General features: G+C 47.5%; 1 protein-coding gene across 4 annotated transcripts in view; it reads right to left on the bottom strand.

Moving 5' to 3' along the window:
* The window catches only part of RERE (arginine-glutamic acid dipeptide repeats), a 163162-nt gene that overhangs the window by 16947 nt on the left and 124194 nt on the right, over window positions 1–22021 (bottom strand). For all 4 annotated transcript variants that reach the window (XM_039367500.1, XM_039367499.1, XM_039367502.1 and 1 more), the window contains one exon: window positions 13620–13700. In XM_039367500.1, coding sequence (XP_039223434.1) covers window positions 13620–13700 — 81 coding nt within the window. The remainder of the gene's footprint in view (window positions 1–13619; window positions 13701–22021) is intronic.

The raw sequence follows: 22021 nt of genomic DNA, 5'->3' as shown, positions 1-22021 counted from the left end.
ACACTCATAATATAAGCCTCCCCCCCCAAAAAATAAGCCCCAATTAAGATTGTCAGCCAGATGGACATATTTAGTATTGTATTTCCTCCAAAATAAGCCCCGGTGCATCTTTTGGAGCAAAAATGAATATAAACCCCAGTCTTATTTTAGGGGGGGGAAACATGAGTAGTGTAATACAGCTGGGGAAAACGAGACGTTTATTTCGTATAACTGCCTTCACGCCTGTCTCTCTGGAGCATGAGCCGATGATGTGAATTGGATCCCATTAATTTAAAAGAAAAATTTTGGTTCTTTTTTGTTTTGTTTTGCAAGACAGGAGTAAAAAGCAGCCTAAGCTCTTCATCTGTGGTCTGAGGGGTCCCCCATAATTGTGTCTTAGCGGGATGTAAGGCTTCTGTTGGCATTTGAGGCCAGCCTGGCTAATCTTGAGTCTTTATAATTCAGTGGCATTAAAACAAAGCTGTAAGTTACTAAAAAAAAAAAAAAGAGAGAGAGAGACATTCATTATGAAAGGGGAGGGAGAGAAATTGCTTCCGAGCAGTAAGCAACATACTGCCAGGCACCTTGCTAATTAAAACTAGATTACACTTGTCATAATAAACACTTATTGCAAGTTGCAAATCGGTGGTGGTGTTTTTTTTAATTCCTCTTGCTTAGGCGGAAAGCCTCACCAAGCCTTGATGCAAATCAGGGTGTAAATCTTTAGTAGGAGTTCCTGCGAGTTAGTCTCACATCACCAGGGGAGGGAGGACAGATTCTCCCAGTTGCAACTTACAAATATATGTAACTTAAAAGCGCCTCAATTTTTACCGTCCTTAAAGGACCCTGCAGTGGGCAAGGGTCCCGGGGTCACATGACCGCCATCGGGAGTCCTTCACAGGAAGCTTCCAACAAGCAAAGACAACAGGTTTGCTTAATGACTGGCTGAGGAATTCTGGGAGTTGAAGTCCACAAGCCTTAAAGTTGCCAAGTTTGAAGACCCCCCACCCTCGTTTTAGCTCTTCCAGGTAATCTCCCATCTGATGCTAACTGGTTTAGGCTAAGCGGTTAAGGCCACTTAAAGCCACCAAGGGCCATTCATTCTTCTGTTGTACAGCAGAGGGGGTCTCTAAAGGGGTCCCCCACCCATCCCCATTAAACCTCTGTGGAGATTTCTTCCCCCCTCCCTCAGATGGCAGTAGCAGTTGCTGGGCAGGTTATCTCCTAAAGAGGTAGGAAACAGAGGAACGCCTTCCTCTCTCGCCAACGATCAGCACCCCGATAAGCAGAGATTAACCCCAAGATTAACATCAGACCGACAATCAAGTAAGCAAGACCCTGGTCAAGGAACTGCCAAACGAGGCAACAGTAAACAGCCCAACCAAAGACCATCTAAGGCAGTGTTTCTCAACCTTGACAATTTTAAGGCATGTGGACTTCAACTCCCAGAATTCCACAGCCAGCAATGCTGGCTGTGGAATTCTGGGAGTTGAAGTCCACATGCCTTAAAATTGTCAAGGTTGAGAAACACTGCTCTAAGGCCACCCCAGGGCAAGACACTAGAAGATAAACTGAGAGCAAGGCCCGTTCCTTACTAGCACTGATGATGCTACCTAGTTGGGTCATACGATGTCTGCGAGAAAACCAGCAAGCGCGGAGAGACCCAAGACCCCCTAATGTATTCCGCTCCTGCGAAGTGTGCCAAGATGAACGCTCACCATCTTTACTTTTAGAAAGAACCTTTTTCGTTGCCCATCCACAGGGACTAGAAGCATGCTATTCCTCTTCTAAAGACAACTCAAAAGCTGAAGACCACGTCGTCTAGACTCCATATTGCTAAGGAATAGCTCAAGGTCTATTTCCGGACCGATCCCTGACGCCAGACCACCGCTTCCAAGTTCTTCTTCAACACGAAGAGATAAAACGCTTTCTAAATGCAGATCCAGCCCTCCCCTTTTTAGATACTAAGGGGTTACTACAGGCACGGGGCTGGCCTCCTTAAGTTGAGCATTTCAATTCCCAGGATAACGTCCAACAGCGCAGCAGGGGCTGTGAAAGGGGGGGAGGGGCAAGGCGAAGTAAATAAAACCAAAGATGAGATATATTCCGACTTATTTTCTTTTTTTTTAATACTGGTAACTAAATTGTGGTCCCCGTTGCCATAGCTACCCTCCATCCCAGCTTTTCCGGAGAAGAGCCCATGGATGAGGTCACGTGAGATGCAGGAGGTGGAAGGGCAGACAGACTCCAATTTGATAACAATTTGCCATAATAGGGGAGAGATGAGAAGACAGCCAACTGGAAAAGAAAGAGAATTTTGTTGTGTTGCAACAAAAGGAGGGAGCCCATCAGGCTGGGCTTGCTGCTTATTCTCCATTTGACAACGTGTGTGTGTGTGTGTGTGTGTGTGTGTGTGTGTGTGTGTGCGCGTGTGTGTGTGTGTGTGATGGGAAGAAACACCACATTAAGCCTCCAAGCAGAACCTAACAACGAGAGGACAGCTACAAAGAAAAATAAGGAGCCAGGAGAATTAGCTTCTCTGGGAAACAAGAATAAAGGAGGCTTCCTAACACATTTGTGCAGACAAAACAACCTTTTTTTTAACTCAAATCATCATCCTTCTTGGGTTTTTTCAGCTGGGACAGACTCCTAATGTTCCCCTTGGGCCTTATCTGGAGACGGCCTCATCTTATCTTCCTTTGAAGTCTTGCAAGTTGGGTATAAACGAGAACTTCTCCAAGGCTGAACGTCAAAAGACCTTTTCTGACCCAAGACAGCCTTACAGATGGAGGGCATTGCACCTTCAGAGATGCTGTTCCTCAACCAGGTTTATGTCTGACTTCTTCTGGTTTCACACCTTTGCCAACTGTGGAACCCGGGATGCATTCCATCAAGGATGATGTGAGAAGAACAGAAGAGAGTAGCACAGCTGGACGGGATCTCCGAGGTCTTCTAGTCCAGCCCCCCTGCTCAAGCTGGAAAGCCTATACCATTTCAGCCCAAAGATGCTTTTTCACGAGGCAACTGGACTGTCTTGTTTTTCTTTGAAGGCGTTTCGCTTCTCATCCAAGCGATACCATTTCCGACAAATGGCTGTCCAGTCTCTTCTTAAAAACTTCCAGTGTTGGAGCATTTACCACTTCTAGAATCAGGTTGTTCCACTGATTAATTGTTCCAACTGTCAGGAAGTTTCTCCTTAGTTCCAGGTTGCTTCTCTCCTTGATGAGTTTCCATCCGTTGCTTCTTGTCCTGCCTTCAGGCGCCTTGGAGAATAACGTTACCTAGTTGGGTAATGAAAGGTCTGCCAGAAAACCACCAAGCTCAGAGAGCACCATGGATCCCTCAGAAGTCATATATCCCCCAGCAGCACAACTGAGCTTGGACATTTTTCAGCACACCCACACACCCACAGACTCCAGAAACTACATAATAAAGAGGGTTGTTTGGAACAGAGAAATGAGCTGGGAGGAGACATTTGCCCCCATCTTGCTTTTTTGCATGGGGAAAGCTGGAAAAAAATACCATCTTCGGGATACAGCAATCCTCCAAAAGCACAACACACAATAGATTTTTTTTTTTTCCTTTCGCCCACTGCAATTCTGCGCCTTTTGCCAGATGTTTATACTGTAGTTGGTTATGTCGTCCGCTGGCTATCGCTGACATGGATGTAGGAAATGCTCTCTGCATGCCATCTTGAGCTTCTGGTGGGGAGGCTGGACCTACACACACACACACACACACACACACACACACACACACAGAGTTGTCTCATCTCTTCCCGTTTAAAACAGATTTCCCGAGGAAGCTTTTCAATTTGGCAGTTAGCACGGCAACGAGAGCTGTAAACACTGACTTGCAAGTTGGTTTTTTCATTCCTGCTCTGAAGAATTAGCCTGCACGCTCTAGTTAAAAGCCTTGCAGATAAAAGGGGAACCAGATCAGATTTCTACTCCAAGTCCTCTCAAAACAGCAGCGTAAATCCAAAGAGGCAGACGAGAGAGCGTTAACACGGGGTCCTTCTTTTTTGATCCCGGTGGTGTTGTTTCTTTCCCGTTTGGGTTTTTTTTTTTTTTTAAAAAAAAGAAAATAAACTTGAAAGGCTTGAACCCAAGAATTCTTTGCTTCTGAAGCAGGGCAGGAAATTTCTGACACATCAAATGGCAGCGGATAATAGCAACCCTCCTTTTGGACGGCCAGATCAATAAAGTCCTTAATCACACGTCAGGAGCAAACGCCGCTAGCTCAGGTCTTCCGAAATCCCCTCCTCGCTGGCCGCTAATGAAGCCCACAAACTTATTATGTCCTTGATCAGGACGGTGCCCTGCAAGAGAAGCTAATGAACACACGCTGAGTGGCTTTATTTGTGGGTGTTTCTGATCTTGGAGACCAACTGTACGAAAGAGCAATTGCAAACCAAGCCTGCGAAGCCACTGATGGCTCTTTCCAAAGACAGACATTGTTATATGCTGGAAATGAAGAGGACACCGGCGTGGGGGGGGGGGGGGCCTTGGTGTCACCTCCAGGGCAAAGGCATCCGGCACGGCTCTTGAGAAAAGCTAAACGTCTTCCCCAAACGCCTTGGGCAGGAGTGTAGGGCAGGGCTTTTCAACCTTTTCACCCATTGTACCACTTTTAGGATATGACAACATCCCAGTACCACCAGTCGCCTAGCAAGCTGTCAAAATCTCCCACCCATCCTCCCTTAAATTTGCGCTAGCAGTAGCTGGCTGGCTGGGAGTCAGGATCAGAGGCAATCTCTTAATGGCTCCCTCGTGCTGGAAATCACATTTTGCTTCCAAAACACAAGAAACCTGCAAAAGGAAAGCAAACACGGAAGAGGTCTCAAACACCCCCCCCCCAGTTAACTAGGAAGCAGAGCCAGCAAGCACAAATACCTGGGCGGTTTTGCGCTTACGGGGAAAGAGGGGGTTGGCGCAAGAAAGCCGGATCCTGGTTTTGTAGCTTGGGGAATGGGCGTTATGGCAAGGAGAAGGTGGGCTTCTTGGGGTGGGCAGGTTTGGACCATGGGACTCCATCTTCAGAGTCCCCCAACCTTTGGGGGCCAGGGAAACGGAGATCTGTCTGTCTGTCTGTCCGTATCTATCTATCTATCTATCTATCTATCTATCTATCTATCTATCTATCTATCTATCATCTATCTATCTCTTTATATCTATACCTATATCTATCATCTCTTTCTCTCTATCTGGTATGTCTATCGTATCTATCGTATCTATCTATCTATCTATCTATCTATCTATCTATCTATCTATCTATCTATCTTATCTATCTATCTATTGTATCTCTCTCTCTCTCTCTCTTTCTCTATCTATCTCTTTATATCGATATCTATCATCTCTCTCTCTCTCTCTGTTTCTATCTATCTATCTATCTATCTATCATCTGTCTGTCTGTCTGTATCTATCTATCATCTATCTATCTCTTTATATCTATATCTGTATCTATCATCTCTCTCTCTCTCTCTCTCTCTATCTATCTATCTATCTATCTGGTACATCTATCGTCCGTCTGTCTGTCTGTCTGTCTGTCTGTATCTACCTACTTACCTACCTATCTATCATCTATCTCTTTATATCTATATCTATCATCTCTCTCTCTCTCTGGTATATCTATCGTCTGTCTGTATCTCTATCTGTCTGTCTGTCTGTCTGTCTGTCTGTCTGTAAAATGTTGGCTAAGCCTGAGATTCTGCTCCTCTTCAAGACGAACTGCCGCAAAGAACCCTGGGGAACGTAGTCATCTCTAAGCAATCCGAGTTCTCAACTTGACAGGGGGAAGGCAGAGGGAACCACAAGCCAACTGAAAGGCAGATCTTTACTGCAAACGAAGGACTCTGTTTCCTGCCCGCTAAACGCTGATTTGTCTATTTACAGGCCACATACACAACGGAAGAGGGGCCAGCTCAGGGACATACTGTACAAGCCCACGGGTTTCCAGATCGGCAGGATGTTCCTAGAAGTGGCTGAAGAGCCGAGAGATCGAGAACGCTCTGGAGCTCTGGGCCGAATCTGGACCCCAGCTGAAACCCCAAATGGCACGGCCATCGCCGACTTGGGCAGTCCACCCATGAGATTTTGAATGCAGAAGAACAGAGGCTGGGAGGGATCTTAAGGGAACTTAAACCAAGACCAGCCAGTATAGGCTACGACCCTCCTCCCCAAATGGGTCGGGGTCCTCCGTTCTGACCACTTTTGCCTGAAATGGTATACGGTCTCCTGCTTGAGCTGACTGACAACACTGGCCGAGTCCTGTTGGTATTACAGGAAGTCCTTGACTTACAACCGTTCGTTTAGTGGCAGTTGGAAGTTAAAACATCACCGAAAAAAAAAATGACTTATGGCCGTTTTTCACATTTCTGACCCTTGCAGCATCCCAGGCTCATGGGATCAAAATTCAGATTTGCGACGATGGCAGCGTCCCAGGGTCAAGTGATTCTCTTTTGCAACCTTCGGACAAGCAAAGTCAATGGAGAAGCCTGATCCACTTAACCAGCGGGTTACTAACTCAACAAGTGCAGTGGTTCAGTTAACAAGTGCCTCACTTAGCAACAGAAAGTTTGGGCTCAGTCGTGGTTATAAGTCACAGACTGCCTGCAGTTTAGACCAGCAGAAACAAAGAGAAAGAAAAAGAGAGAAAGAAAGAGAGAAAAAGAGAGGGAGAGAAAAAAGAGAGAGAAAAAGAGAGGGAGAGGGGGAGGGAGGGAGAGAGAGGGAGAGAGAAAAGAGAGAAAAAGAGGGAGAGAGAGAGAGAAAAGAGAGAGAGAAAGAGAGGGAGAGAGAGGGAGGGAGGGAGAAAAGAGAAAGAGAGGGAGAGAGAGAGAAAGAGAGAGAGGAGAGAGAGGGAGAGAGAAGAGAGAGAGAAAGAGAGGGAGAGGGAGAGAGAGAAAAGAGAGACAGAGAGGAAAGAGAGAGAAAGAGAGGGAGGGAGAGAGAAAAGAGAGAAAGAGAGGGAGAGAGAGAGAAAAGAGAGAAAGAGAGGGAGAGAGAAAAGAGAGAGAGAAAGAGAGAGAGGAGAGAGAGGGAGAGAGAAGAGAGAGAGAAAGAGAGGGAGAGAGAGAAAAGAGAGACAGAGAGGAAAGAGAGAGAAAGAGAGGGAGGGAGAGAGAAAAGAGAGAAAGAGAGGGAGAGAGAGAGAAAAGAGAGAGAGAGAGAGGGAGAGAGAAAAGAGAGAGAGAAAGAGAGGGAGAGAGAGAAAAGAGAGACAGAGAGGAAAGAGAGAGAAAGAGAGGGAGGGAGAGAGAAAAGAGAGAAAGAGAGGGAGAGAGAGAGAAAAGAGAGAGAGAGAGAGAGAGGGAGAGAGAAAAGAGAGAGAGAAAGAGAGGGAGAGAGAGAATGAATTTTGAGGGGTTTAAAATAGGACGAAGGCTCACAAGCTGGCAGGACCCACCTCAGCTCTCCTAGGATGCTAGTTCCCACCCACCCCAAAATATCCAGGCCCTTGCATTTTGGGGCAACAGACAATGAGGAGAGGGCACCGCTTGGGGGGGGGGGGAACTTTCTGCCAGGCCCAAAATTGGAAGAGGAAGTAAAAAAAAAAAAAAAAAAGAGGCCATGGCATCAAGGGAAGAGTCTGGATAGCCTGCAGAGCCTGCCTCCCCCCCCCCCCCCACTGTAACATCCACGGAGGAGAAGCGCTGGCTGGCTGGCAGGGACAGGACGGGCTGCAACTGGAGAGAAGAAAAGAAAGCCGGCTTGTTTATGTTGGCTGGCAGCCGCTTCCCAGCCTAATGGAAAATTTCGGCTTCGGGTGCATCAGGAACTGAGCGGCTGAGCAAGAGCACGCAAGTTATGAAAGGCTGGAAGGGGGGGGAGAAGACAGAAAAAGAGAGAGAGAGAGAGAGAGAGAAAGGGAGAGGGAAAGAAAGAGAAAAAGAGAGCGGGAGGGAGGAGGAAAGAGAGAGAGGGAGAGAAAGAAAGAAAAAGTCAGAGGGAGAAAGAAAGAGAAAGAGAGAGAGAAGGAGGGAGGGAGAGAGAAGGAGAGAGAAAGAAAGAGAAAGAAAGAAAAAGAGGGAGGGAGGGAGGAAGAAACAGAAAAAGAGAGAGAGAGGGGAGGAGGGAGGGGGAGAGGGAGAAAGAAAAAGAGGGAGAAAAAAGAAAAATAGAGGGAGGGAGGGAGAGAGAGAGAAAGAAAAAGAAAAGGAGGGAGGGAGGGAAAGAGAAAGAAAGAGAAAAAGAGAGAAAGAAAAAGAGGGAGGGAGGAAGAAAGAAAGAGAAAAAGAGAGAGGGGAGGAGGAGGGAGGGGGAGAGGGAGAGAGAAAGAAAAAGAGGGAGAAAGAAAGAAAAAGAGAGGGAGGGAGGGAGAGAAGGGGAGAGAAAGAAAGAAAAAGAAAAGGAGGGAGGGAGGGAAAGAGAAAGAAAGAGAAAAAGAGAGAAAGAAAAAGAGGGAGGGAGAAAGAAAGAGAAAGAGGGAAGGAGGGAGAGAGAACCATCTTTCAGCCTCAGCCGCTACAGTAAAACGAGATGCTTGCCCAGCATGTCCAGGTTGGGGGGTGGGGGGAACTCTGCGCAAGCCCAGGAACTGGGTAAACCTCTGCCGCAACCTGGGCTCCACGGAGAAAGACCCCAAGGGCTAGGGATTTCTTGCAGCCACCCTCCTTGTCTTCGGTGGAAGAAATTCTGGGGCAAGAAGCGGGGGGGGGGGTGTCCCTTAACTCCAGTTCACCGGCCAATGCAGCCCTCCCCCTCCGCTAGGCTGGAGCAGGGGATCATGGGATCCGCTGCAGGCCACGTGAAGCAGCCGTGGCAGGCAGGCGAGAGGCGTCCTTCTGGACAGGAGGCGAGGGAAGGGGTAGATTATGTAAGGCCAGATTATACTCACCAGCTGAGAGGCCGGCTATTTATGGGGAAAGGGAGGGGGGCAAAGCCTGCAAGGAAAGGTCTGCAAAACCTCTAATGCACAGCCGACTTTGCCTCCGCCCTGGGTGGAGGGGCCAGCCACCCCACACCCCAAAAACAACCATCATAATAGGCCGTGTCTTTCCAGCTCCTCAGCAGCTCCCACGGTTTTCCCCCCCCCCCCACAAGCCCTGACCTTGGTTCTCCCTGGAATAGGGGGCAGGGGAGACATGGCAAAGGTGGGGAGGGGGTGAAACAGGGGGCCCCCCAACCGCAGGGCCAGGAATCCAAACCCAACAAGGACACTGAAGGGGTGAACTCCATCCTCCCTGGAGGTTTTAAGGGATAAGACAGGACAAGCATTTAACCAGGATGGAATGGGCAGAGGGTTGGACTAGAAGGCTTCTGAGGTCCCCTCCTAACCCTAGGATTCTGTGTTCTGGATTAGACCTGGGCTGGAACCCTCCATCAGAATCCGAAAAAAAAAACACCTGATCAGAATGCAATTGATAGATTGCACACCATCCATCTTTCGAGAATGTTTTTCTGTTCTGCAGAAAAATAAATATTCTCTGTTTGCAATCTTCCATGGGGATAAAATCAAGGGAAAAAATGGGATTTGCACAAAGCTAGGAGGGGGGAGGCAAGCCTCGGGCCTGAGATATTTCAAGCCCCACGGACTCTCTCCCCTCTTGATACTGAGCTAAAACCCACATATGTATGTATGTATGTATGTGCATGCATATCTATCTATCTATCTATCTATCTATCTATCTATCTATCTATCTATCTATCTATCTATGTAGGTCTTTGGTTATTCAGGTTTTCTCCTGCACAAAATTGGAAGTGTCTTGGCAACGTTTTGACGAAGTCCCATTCGTCATCCATCCATCCATCCATCTATCTATCTATCTATCTATCTACCTACCTACCTACCTACCTATATCTAGCTAGCTAGCTATAACTATGTATCCATCTATGTATCTATCTATGTATCTATCTATGTATCTATCTATCTATGTAACTATCTATGTATCTACCTATCTATGTATCTACCTATCTATCTATCTATCTATCTATCTATCTATCTATCTGGCTATATCTATCTAGCTATATCTATGTATCTATGTATCTATGTATCTATCTATGTATATCTATCTATCTATCTATCTATCTATCTATCTATCTATCTATCTATCTATATCTATCTCTATCTATCTATGTATCTATCTATCTATCTATGTATCTATGTATCTATCTATGTATCTATCTATCTATCTATCTATCTATCTATCTATCTATCTATCTATCTATCTATCTATCTGTCTGTCTGTCTGTATCTATGTATATCTATGTATCTATGTATCTACCTACCTACCTACCTACCTACCTACCTACCTACCTACCTATATGTATATATATGTATATGTGTGCATATCTATATCTATCTATCTCTATCTATGTGTATATGTGTGTACGTACACATATACACACACACACAAATAAATAAAGCCTGCCCACCAGGAACTGGCCCGCAGCCACACAAAATGGCTTTGAAATAAGCTGGAGGTGGGGAGGGGGAGATTCTACTTTCTGTCAGATGTGCCTATTCAGAGAAATTTGATTTACAAAGCAAACATTCTCAGGCGACTTCTACTTCTATCACTAGCTGCAGGCTCCTTCAGAAGTTAAAAATACTCTCTTATGCCCAGAGAGAGAGAGAGAGAGAGAGAGAGAGAGAGAGAGAGAGAGAGAGAAAGAATAGGAAAGCAATGTATTTCGGGCTTAGAAACCGCTAATAGCATAGCAAAATACCTGGGAAGGAATTAAAAGCAACTACAGAGTTTAAGAAGTTTTTTTTCTCTCTCCCCTCCCATCCCAGCAGGCTTATATGCGGCTGCTGACCGGCTTTTTTGGAGACAAGTAAAAAAAAATTTTTTTTTTCCATAGAAAAATGGCAAAAGGAAAAAAAAAATAATAAATTCAGCCAGCTTTGTTGCTCCTTAAAAGCCTGGTCAATAAAGCCAGCCCGGCCAAAGGGGAGTATTTTATACAATTTTGCAGGTCTGGGCCAAACCACTGAACGCGTGCCTGGCTGAGGAATTCTGGGAGTTGAAGTCCGCGAGTCATCCAAGGGCCGAGCTTGAAGACCCCTGCTCTTCATCCTCTCCATATCGAGGAGAGGAGGAAGGAGAAAAGAGAAAACAACAGTTTCTCTAGGTCTAATCTAGAACCCAGAATCACAGGTCTGGAAAGGACCTCAAAGGTCTTCTAGTCCAACCCCCTGATCAAGGCAGGCGTCTCCTTCTATCCTGGTCTAATAATGGACCTGTCCCTTAAAACCTCCAGGGATGGAGTTCAACTAAGTTTATCTCCTGGTCAAAAAATCCTCAAAGGGTGGTTTTTTTTGAAAACCTTGAAACATAATCACCATCGGCCACAACACAGAGGCTCTTGTTTCTTGCCCGCCTCTTGGTCTTGAATCAACTTGAGAAAGCAGGAAGCAGGGATTAAATTATCCAGGGAAAGTCAGGGCTTACTCACCAGAACAGAGCATCTCTCAGATCTGTAGCATCTCATAAAGTTCAGGCCTCAAAGCATTTAAAAAAAAAAAAAAAAAAAAAAGGCAGGCTACTGAAAGCAGAACACCAAGTTTGCATTTTACCAAGCCCATCCCGGTTTGTTTTTAAAAGAAGAAGGAATGGTTCAAAATTCTCAGCTTGGCCAGGACAATATCTTCCCAATAGAGACATGTATGTCCTTACATCGGCCTGTATGCCGAAGCCCGCTCCAGCTTTGGCGAGGACGACAGCTGCTTCCCAGCCGAGATGGAAAAAGCTGTCAAAATAATTTGAAAATACTCCCGCTTGCTAGTTTCATGCAAACCTCCCTAAAGATCTGCTCAAAATATACTTGGAAAGGCTGCAGGGGAAAATAGAAGAAGAAGAAAAAAAACAAGCCAGCTTTTGGGGGCTGCTGTTTTGTTTTAGTAAGCGTGCCCACTGCTTTCCTTTTGTGTGTGTGTGTGTGTAAGGTTCACTTCTCCAAAGCCTTGTTTTTTTTTTCCTTCCTTCCTTCCGTCCGTCCAAAGAGAGAAAGGTCATTAAAATGCAAAGTGTCCTTATTCTCTACAGAGCTCACCCTTTATCACCGTTTGTGGGTCAGCCCAGCGATGACACAACACCTACCACCAACAAAAAGGGACAACTTTACAGGAGGTGTTTCGTCCCAATGGAGGGGGGGGGAAACAGGATGGGGGGGGGAGGAGAGAGAGAATCCGTATGTCAAAGCTGCAATTAATTCTGCTCCGTGACAGCTTGGGTCATAACACGGGGGCTTCAACAGATGCCCTTTGTACCGGGGAGGTAAAACCTCCAGGTCCAAGTTATTCAATTAAATGAAAAGCATGAGTCACAATCACAAGGACTTCCTGCCTCCATTCAGGCCAGCTAACCGACAACAGGTCGACCCCAAGCCATGTTCCAGACGTCCAGTCCAATAAATGCCTGCGCTGCCACAAAAGGCAAGAGAGGAGAAAAACCTATGTTTAAAGCCGGTTTAACGTAACACTTCCAGAGGCTGACAGACCAGTCACTAGTGGACCTAGGCTAATTCCAAACACCCAGGAATCTCCTGCGTTTCCTGGGTCTCTTTCTCAGCAGCATAAACAGGCACCCCCCTCCAAATTACATCCAAATCATTGGGGGGGGGGAAAGGCTTTGCACAGGTCAAAGGAGAACAGATCCTGAAATCAGCTGACAAAACCATGCCTTGCCAGTCCCCAAATCAAGGAAAATGAAAGAACTGTGATCTGATATAGGTAGGTAGGTAGGTAGGTAGGTAGGAAGATAGATAGATGAAAGGTAGGCAGATAGATAGATAGATAGATAGATAGATAGATAGATGATAGATAGATAGATAGAAGAGGTGAAAGGTAGGCAGATAGATGATAGATAGGAGGGAGAGATGAAAGGTAGGCAAATAGATAGATAGATAGATAGATAGATAGATAGATAGAAGAGATGAAAGGTAGGCAGATAGATAGATGATAGATAGGGAGAGATGAAAGGTAAGCAGATAGATAGATAGATGATAGATAGGAGAGATGAAAGGTAAGCAGATAGATAAATAGATAGATAGACAGACAGACAGACAAACCTTTATTGTCATTTTTTACTGTGGGCACAATGGCACATTAAAAATGAAATTTAGTTGCTTGCTCTCAAAGTGTACACACACATTTAAACATACTGTACACAACATACGCATAGACCTACACCTTTACATATAAGCAACACATGAATATTAATCCCTGTCCATCTTAAATACATAACGGGAGGAGCGAAGCTTTAGAGGTCACAAGGTTAATACTTAACATTTAGGGGAGGAAACATCTACCCAACCCAGATCTCCCTTCCCCCCCCCCCAGGTGCAGCTAAAATAGCTTTCAATACTGCTGCCCTTTAAGTCACCCCTCCCTCCCTCCTCCTTCTTTGGCTTTGCAAAAGGCTTGGTTATGACTCCGTTTCCACTTCCAACCCAGGGACTGATCCCAGAAGTTTGGGGAGGGACAGACTTCCCGACAACCAACAGATCTGAAACTCCGGATGGGGTTATACAAGCAGACACAATTCCAAAAATTAGTCCCGAGGCCCATCGAGGGTTAAAAGGCTTCTCCGTCACAGCAAATGGGAGGAATGCAGAAAGGCATTTTAGGAAGAGAGGGGTGTGTGTGTGTGTTTGTGTGTGTGAAAGTCAAGTTACGTAAAGTCCGGGGATACTCACCGTCTCCTTATTGGGGAGCAATTCTTTTCGGATCCTGAAAAAGTTCTTGCCGTACTGCCGGAGGCCTTTAATGAACCTCTTCTGTGTTAACAAAAAAATAAAAAGAACAAGTCAGTGGGGCCTGGAACAATGAGTGGGGGGGGGGTCTTTGCAATCCTACAAAAAAAGGAATCCGAGGCTCAAGAGCTGCAGAAAAACACATTAATATACCTTCCCCGCTCCTCCTCCGTGCAACTATTTTCCAGGTTTGGCCCTGAAATTATTTTTAAAAGGGTTGTTAAAAAAGGAAGATGCATCCAGGGGTCTCCTTCTGAGACGGGAAGAAGCCGATTCCAGGGAAAACAACACGGAAACTCAAAAATGCACCATCCAGTTCCAGGTTAAACAGGAGGGAGGAGGGGAAAATGATTAGGGGGACGGGTGGGGGAGTGGGTGCGAGAGAGGCGAGGAAGAGGAGGAAGTTTTCCCATTTGGGAAAATCCCTCGGGGGAAGAAGAGGGCTGTTTGGGCAGCCGAAGCGGGCAAAAGTGGAAAAACTCTGAGAAAAAAACAAACAAACAAACATATATATTTTTCAAAAAAAAAAAAATAAAATAAAATAAAAACCAGGTTTAACAAGTAGCCTGCAGGGAAGAAAAACACACCTTTGTTTTTCTGCCTTTTTCCTCTTTTTTTAAAAAAACAAACACACACACAAAAACCCCAAGATAATCCTCCTTTCCCTATTTCCGAGAGGATCCTGCAAAAGGGGGGGGGGGTTGAAAGTCTCCCGCGACTTTTGCCAATAATAACAATCCAGTTAGCCCCTTTCTCCCCCCCCCGCTCCAAAACATCTCTGGGGTGGGAGGGGGGGGATGGAAAAGTGAGGGAGGCAGAGGGGGGGTGCTGGGGGAGGGGAAAAAAAAGCAGCCTTGTTCCCCATCCGAGCTTGCAATCCTGCAAAATAAGGGGGGGCTTTTCTCCGCCCTCCCCCCCCCTCTGCCCGACGGCTTTGCAACAGGGCCGGGTGCGTGCAGCCCCCTCCCCAAAAAAAGAACCCCTTTGCAAAAGAGGGGGGGAGGGAGGGGGGGCAGAGGTTCCTAACCTGCGAAGCCGCCCGAAGGCCGGGAGGGAGTCCGGGGCGGCGAGGCACAGGTGGCCCCCTAAGCGGGAGGGGCCCGTGGGGGGGGGTCCTGGCGGGGCAAGGCCGGCCCGGGGGATCCGGATCGCCACCGGGGAGCCTCTGACACTACAAAGGGGAGGGGGGAGGGAAGGAGCGGCGGCGGCGGCTTAACATGTGATCGGGGAGCCGCCGGGCGCGCTGCAAAAGGCGGCCTGGATCGCGCCGGGGGGAAGGCGGACTCCCGCGCTGGACGGCTTGATTTGCTTGCCCCGGCGCAGCCGCTTTGGGGGGGTGGGGGGGGGTTGGGGTGCAAAGGAGGGCAAGGCTGTCTGGCTTTTTTTGTGGGGGTTTGGGGGGGGGAAAAAAGAGGGCATTGCAAAGGTTTGCAAGGGCCAGGCAAGGCAAAAAAAAAAAAAAGTGGTGGAAGTTGGGGGGGGGGATAGGATGCATTTGCGCACCTTCCTCCTCCTTCCTCTTTTCTTCACCACGACAACCCTGTGGGGTTGGCCGGGCTGGGAGAGAGGGACCGGCTCCAAGGCGCCCAGCTGGCTTTCCGTCCATGGCTAAGGCGGGACTTGAACTCGCCATCTCCTGCTTTCTAGGGCGGGGGGGGGGGGCTTAAATCTACTAGAGCAGGGGTCTGCGACCTTGACAACTTTAAGACTTTAAGACCCCTGCACTAGATCAAACTGGCTTTGTTTTTTTTAAAATAACAACAACACCATTGGCATTGACAAATTCGCCATCAGTCAATTGCAAAAGGCAGCCTTATTAGGAACTGCTTCCATCCTGCCAGGAGATCTGTAATACCATCAAATATCCACATCTGCCTATCCCAGGTCCTGGGTAAGGACTCGATAGGTAGACAAAAAGGCCAAATCCGGTCTGAACATCTGGCTGACTGTGCGATGATCCATAATAATAATAATAATAATAATAATAGTAATAATAATAAGGAGAAGGAGGAGAAGGAGAAGAAGGAGAAGAAGAAGAAGAAGAAGAAGAAGAAGAAGAAGAAGAAGAAGAAGAAGAAGAAGAAGAAGAAGAAGAAGAAGAAGAAGAAGAAGAAGAAGAAGAAGAAGTTGTTGTTTTGTTATTTTTATTTTTTTCATTATTATTACACCTGACCCCCATCCTGATTTCTCCCAAAGGTTGCCTGAGCTGTAAACCAACCCCTGGCTAGGTCTGGCAGGGGAAGCTGAACCATAAACCAACAAGGTCAAGACAAACTAAGTTGCGCTTTAGGGCAGGGGTCTTCAGACTTGGCCCTTTGATGACTTGTGGACTTCAACTTGTGGACTTCAACTCCCAGAAATCCTCAGCCAGCGTGAGTTGAAGTCCACAAGCTGGCTGAGGAATTCTGGGAGTTGAAGTCCACAAGTCATCAAAGGGCCAAGTCTGAAGACCCCTGCTTTAGGGGGTGCTGTGAAGGAACCAGCTCAATCCACCCCTGATCTGGTTAATGAGGCTGGGGGAAATCTCAGGGTGTGTGTGGCTTTTGACATGTAGCATACATGTTCACATCAAGCAAATCAGGGCTTGTGGGCCAGGCCTCTTGGTGCAGGGGGTTGTCCTTCCCATTAAGACACTGGATTTGATTGGGCTCACCGCTCTGGAAACCAAAGGCATTGTTTCTCCCAGGCCAACTCACCCATTCCTTGCAGTGGGCTACTTTTAAATCAGGTGTCCAGTCTTGGTCACTTTTAAGATTCACGGACTTCAACTCCCAGAATTCCCCAGCCAGCCAGCCAGCATTCTGGGAGTTAAAGTCCGCAGGTCTTAACAGTGGCCAAGGTTGGACACCCATCTTAAAAGGCAGATTGCTCTGCTCTCTGCAGAATCATCTTGCTTTAAGTCTGCATTCTCTTTGCTATCTCAATACCAGGGCATAAGGGGGGGGGCAACCACCCTCTTAAGGGGAGGGGTTCCTTGGCCTATTGACCAGTCACAAGTCACCAAATTCAAGAGTCGGTGGTCCAAAACACGAGGGGATCAATTCAGTCCGAAGATCCTACAATCCTCATTTGATGGATCCTTACAGAGGAAGACTTTATGCTATATAAACAGCCCAACTGCTATTCTTAATTTTATCGCTCAGCATTTTTATGAGATTCTCCCAACTCTTTCCTCTATATCTAGCTGGGTTTCTGGGATTTTTTTTTTTTCCTTCTTCTTTCCTCTGGACTTCCCACCTCTTGTTTAGAATTAAAGTGCATCCCTCAGCACACCCACTAATTTTTAATTCTCTCCTAAAAGGTCTGAACGGTTTTCTATTTCAAGAGACCTGGGGTAAAAAAAAAACAAAAAACTACACAGATAAGACCGAAGTGCCAAAAAAAAGTAAATAAAACAACGTTCAAGTTAAGTAACCCTGCAGTCTTTACTGCAGTAAGAACTCATTTAAAAAACATCAATTTAACTAAGTGGCTACAGTCAATTGAATAATAATAATAATAATAATAATAATAATAATAATAATAATAATAATGATGATGACACCAAAAGAATCCTGTTGTTAATAATAATAATGACACCAAAAGAATCCTGTTGTTATTGCAGACTTGGTAGATTATCCCAAATGCTGGTGCATGTTTCAGGGCAGTTTAATCACAGCTTACAATAATTCATTTTATGTCTGATTAGCCGGGGTGGGTCTGCAACACAAGATTGCAGCGCAAAGGGCTGTGATAAGGATTCAGGCGCTCCCTTTGAATCCTCTTTCACATCCTCTCTGAACTCTTTCTGGGGGTCTCTCTTTAGCATATCCCACCTCCCAAGGGGCTAGCTTCTCCTCCAATCTATTGATTTGGCACCTGCGGCTTCACCATCTCTCAACACCCCATCCCACCCCACAGATGAGGTGGGGGGGGGTTCTCCTGCCTTGCTGCCACACTGCTAGATGAATTTCCACAGCCCACCGGGGTGCCTGATTTGGATATTTAAAATATTAACTTGAGACCCCAGATGTTTTCTTCTGCTTTGAGAGAAAAAAAAACTTTAAAAATAACTTTTTAAACAGACACCGCTGTTCTGGGCTCCCCGCAGGGCCCTCCCCTCCTCAAATTCCACATCCTGTAATTAAATGGTTTGGGGAATAACTTTTATCTTGACCCAGCTTGAGCAGGGGAGAAGCTTAGAATAACACAACATGGGAGGATTTTTTTAATCTTATGGCCCGCGATTGTTGACCCAGGAAACCAAGCGGAAATGCGTTCACCCCTTGCAAGGGAGCAAAGCACACACAAAAAAAATGCAATGAAATTCTCTACCTTTTCCAGCAGGCACCCCCAAACAAAGGAAGCCCTTAATTATTTTACAAAAGGAGGAGACCCACACAAACGCCCCCCCCCCGCATGAACACACACACACACACACTTGTCTTGCAAATCTGCTTCTTCCTCTGGAGACCTTTAACCTCTTATTTTATAACCCCGAATGTCTTTTTATTCTAAGCAGGACCGAGGTAGATTTATGGGGGTCTATTTCTAAAGACTTGGGGGGGGGGAGAGAGACAGGCAAAGGGGTCTTTTTTGGAACGTGGCTCAACTGGGGATAACGCTCCCCGTTTATAAAAAAAAAAACGTGGCGTGAAGACCTTTGAAGGCATTCAAACGTGGTCAGCGCTGTGCCAAAAACCCGTTGCCATGGCTATGGACGTGTGTGTGTGTGTGTGTGTGTGTGTGTGTGTGTGTGAACGCAGCCGAAGGGGTTTGGTGGTCTCCCTCTCCCGGTGTCGTGTCGATGTGCCTTTGCGTTGCCACTGCGACATAATTTACGAGGTTCTCTGGTGTCCCTGCCACAATGTGTAAACAGGAGGCGGGTGGCTATAAATAACTGAGCAGGGGCTCGGAGAAAAGGCACGCCAGCCTTTTGCATATGTGCGCGGCTCGCAGGGCCCCCCCCTCCCCACCTTGTATTTTATCTCCCGAAACAAATAGTGTGACAAGATACACAAAGTCATTATGTTCTGACTAACGGGGCTCAGATGGCACGTTTATCAAGGTGGCGGTGGTGGCAGCCAAGGACTGCAATGGAGGGGGGGCTTGGAAATCGGTGTTTGTGTTTGTGGTGTGTGTGTGTGTGTGTGTGTGTGTGTGTTTTCGGATGGTGCCATTTTGTTCCCTCCCAGATGCTCTCCAGCCTTGGCGCAACCAGCAGCTGAAGCCAGCCAGCCCTCACTTGAGCTCATGGGCTGTGCCGAAGCTGTAAACATTTATTCTGGGTTAGTTTGGGCCCAGAAGGTTGTGTGAACACAACTACACAGCTGTTGGGATGCTGGAGAAGGGCTTTCTTTTTAGGAGAGCCCTTCAGTCTGGGGGTGGCTTTAAGACCCCGTCGTGGATCTTACGGCCACTCTTGGGGCTTCTGTTACCCTGCCCGGAACTGTATCAAAAAAGGAAACCTGGGTTGCCGTTAGCTGACTGTGTGAACCCAATTTGGAAGCCTGTGGGGGAAAATGTGTGTATGTTCCCGCATGCTTTTGCTTGTCGGAAGATCGCAAAAGGGGGGAACAGCAACCATCATAAAAATGAACCAGTCACCAAGCATCCGAATTGTTCAATCTGGTGACCACAGGGATGCTGGAACAATAATAATAATAATAGTAAAGTTGGAAGGGACCTTGGAGGTCATCTAGTCCAACCCCCTGCTCAGGCAGGAAACCCTACACCATTTCGGACAAATGGCTGTCCAGTCTCTTCTTAAAAACTTCCAGTGTTGGAGCGTTCACCGCTTCTGGAGGCAGGTTGTTCCACTGGTTAATTGTTCTCACGGTCAGGAAGTTTCTCCTTAGTTCTAGGTTGCTTCTCTCTTTGGTTAGTTTCCACCCGTTGCTTCTTGTCCTGCCTTCAGGCGCTTTGGAGAATAGCTTGACTCCCTCTTGTTTGGGGCAGCCCCTGAGAGATTGGAATACTGCTATCATGTCCCCCCTCGTCCTTCTCTTCGTTAAACGGTCCTTAAGCGTGGGAAGAAGAAGAACCCAGATTGTTGGAGGGCCCATACGCTGGCTCTGTAAACTGCTTAGAGAGGGCTGCAAAGCACGATAAAGTAAGGATATAAGTGCTATTGCTAAATAAAGAACCGCTGAATAGTTGGCAGCTATAAAGTTCAACCGTCTCCCAAAGGCCAAATGATCAAGAGCCGAATGACGGCCACGGATCAGGATGGAAAAAAACAAAAAGATGCAGAGGTTTTTCGAGCAAGGCAAGGCTTTGGGATGGATGCGCAGGAGTTTTTAAACCAGCTGGTGGCATCACCTCTGACGCCCGGCACGCCAGGCTGGACAGGAAGCGGGTGGCCACCAGGCACGCATGAGATAAGTGCCACCCAAGGGTGCTTGGGATGCTGGTGCCCGGCTAGTGTCCTGCACGGACACAGTAGGGGGGGGGGAATTGCTTCGATCCTGTGCAACGGGGGGGGGGGGGAGAGGACATGAGGGGAGGAAGATGGGCAAGTAAGAAGATATGAGAAATAAATAAAGAAATGAGGAAGGAAGGAAGGAAGGGAAGGAGGGGGAGGGAAGAAAGAAAGAAAGAAAGAAAGGGTGGAGAAGGAAGGAAGGAAGGAAGGAAGGAAGGAAGGAAGGAAGGAAAAGAAAGAAAGAAAGAAAGGAAGGGAGGGAAGGGGAGGGAGGAAAGGAAAGAAGGGAGAGGAAGGAAGGAAGGAAGGAAGGAAGGAAGGAAGGAAGGAAGGAAGGAAGGAAGGAAGGAAAAGAAAGAAAGGAAGGGAGGGAAGGGGAGGGAGGAAAGGAAAGAAGGGAGAGGAAGGAAGGAAGGAAGGAAGGAAGGAAGGAAGGAAGGAAGGAAGGAAAGAAAGAAAGATCCTTCTAATTTTTTAGTTGGTTGGTATACTGGTGTAATGGTTAAGGCAGCAAACTAGGAACTGGGAGATCCCAAGTTCCAATCCTACCTTAGGCCAGCCCCTCTCAGCCCTAGGAAGGAGGCAAAGACTGACTGGGGAATTCTGGGAGTTGAAGTCCACAGGCCTTAAAAGTCACCGAGGTTGGATCCCCATCTCCCCCCCCCCAGTGCTCCAGCATCGCAGCAAGTCATGGAAAGCTATTTTTTACCCAAGTTGCAAGGTTATCCCCCCCCCCGTGCAAGGCACCCGAACGAGGAATGTCCCGGCCAGATGGACCCTCTCCAGCTATGTGCTTTGGCCCCATGCAACAAAGCCCCCCCCCCACAGCCTCTTTGATCCCCAAAGGCAGAGCCTTTAATCTTCCTCTCCCAACAGCTGATCCGGATTACAGACTCTGCCGGGTCCGGCCAAGGCCGCCCCCGAGCCTTGCATTTCCTGCCAGCTTCGGGTCCTGCCTCCCGGCCCCGGCCATCCATCACCCGTCAACCTTGCGCGGTGGCTCCGGCCCCGGGTTGCCAGGCAACAGCGCCAGGGGAAATCGGAGAAGCGCTGGCAAGCAGCCAAAAGGCTGCAAACTGGAGCGCCTCTCTCCGGTTCGCCCAGGGAGAAACACGAACCCAGAGCCCGAGCGAGGATCCCCCAAAAAGAGGGGCGTGCTTTTCACGTCCGGGGGACACCAGAGGAGCACACCCCCGGTCTAGAGTGGGGCGATGAAACCAATGAAAAGGGGGGATCTTGTTCCCTGTCTTTTAAAACGCGGAGACGTGGAAGAGGATTGTGGAGACAGGCCGGACTCCACGGGAGGGACAATGGGGGGTGGGTGAGCAGAGAGAACGGGGGGGGGGAAGTACCCCGATAATACAGCGGGCAAATTAAGGGAAAGGGAAAAGGAGGATGGAATGTTCTTGGCTGCGAGACAGAAGTGGCTGGCTTCCTTGTCGAGCGGTGGGATCTCCAGGTGGCCTCCCATCCTGGCAACAACTAGCTTTTCCCACGTCAGTTAGTCCAGCACAGTTCTAGGCTGCATTAATAGAGGGATAGACTCAAGATCGTGTGAAGCGTTGATACCACTTTACAAGGCCTTGGTAAGGCCACACTTGGAATACTGGATCCGGTTTTGGTCACCACGATGCAAAAAAGAGGTTGAGACTCTAGAAAGAGCGCAGAGAAGAGCAACAAAGATGATTAGGAGACTGGAGGCTAAAACATATAAGGAATGGTTGCTGGAATTGGGTATGTCTAGTTCAATGAAGAGAAGGACGAGGGGGGACATGATAGCAGCGTTCCAGTATCTGAGGGGCTGCCCCAAAGAAGAGGGAGTCAAGCTCTTCTCCACGGCGCCTGAAGGCAGGACAAGAAGCAACGGGTGGAATCTAACAAAAGAGAGAAGCAACCTAGAACTAAGGAGAAGCTTCCTGACAGTGAGAACAATTAACCAGTG

The sequence above is a fragment of the Crotalus tigris genome, unplaced genomic scaffold (assembly GCF_016545835.1).
Source record: "Crotalus tigris isolate CLP2741 ecotype Arizona unplaced genomic scaffold, ASM1654583v1 scf7180000020588.15403103151:6194809, whole genome shotgun sequence".
Taxonomy (NCBI): domain Eukaryota; kingdom Metazoa; phylum Chordata; class Lepidosauria; order Squamata; family Viperidae; genus Crotalus; species Crotalus tigris.
This window is presented reverse-complemented; position numbering and strand designations above follow the sequence as displayed.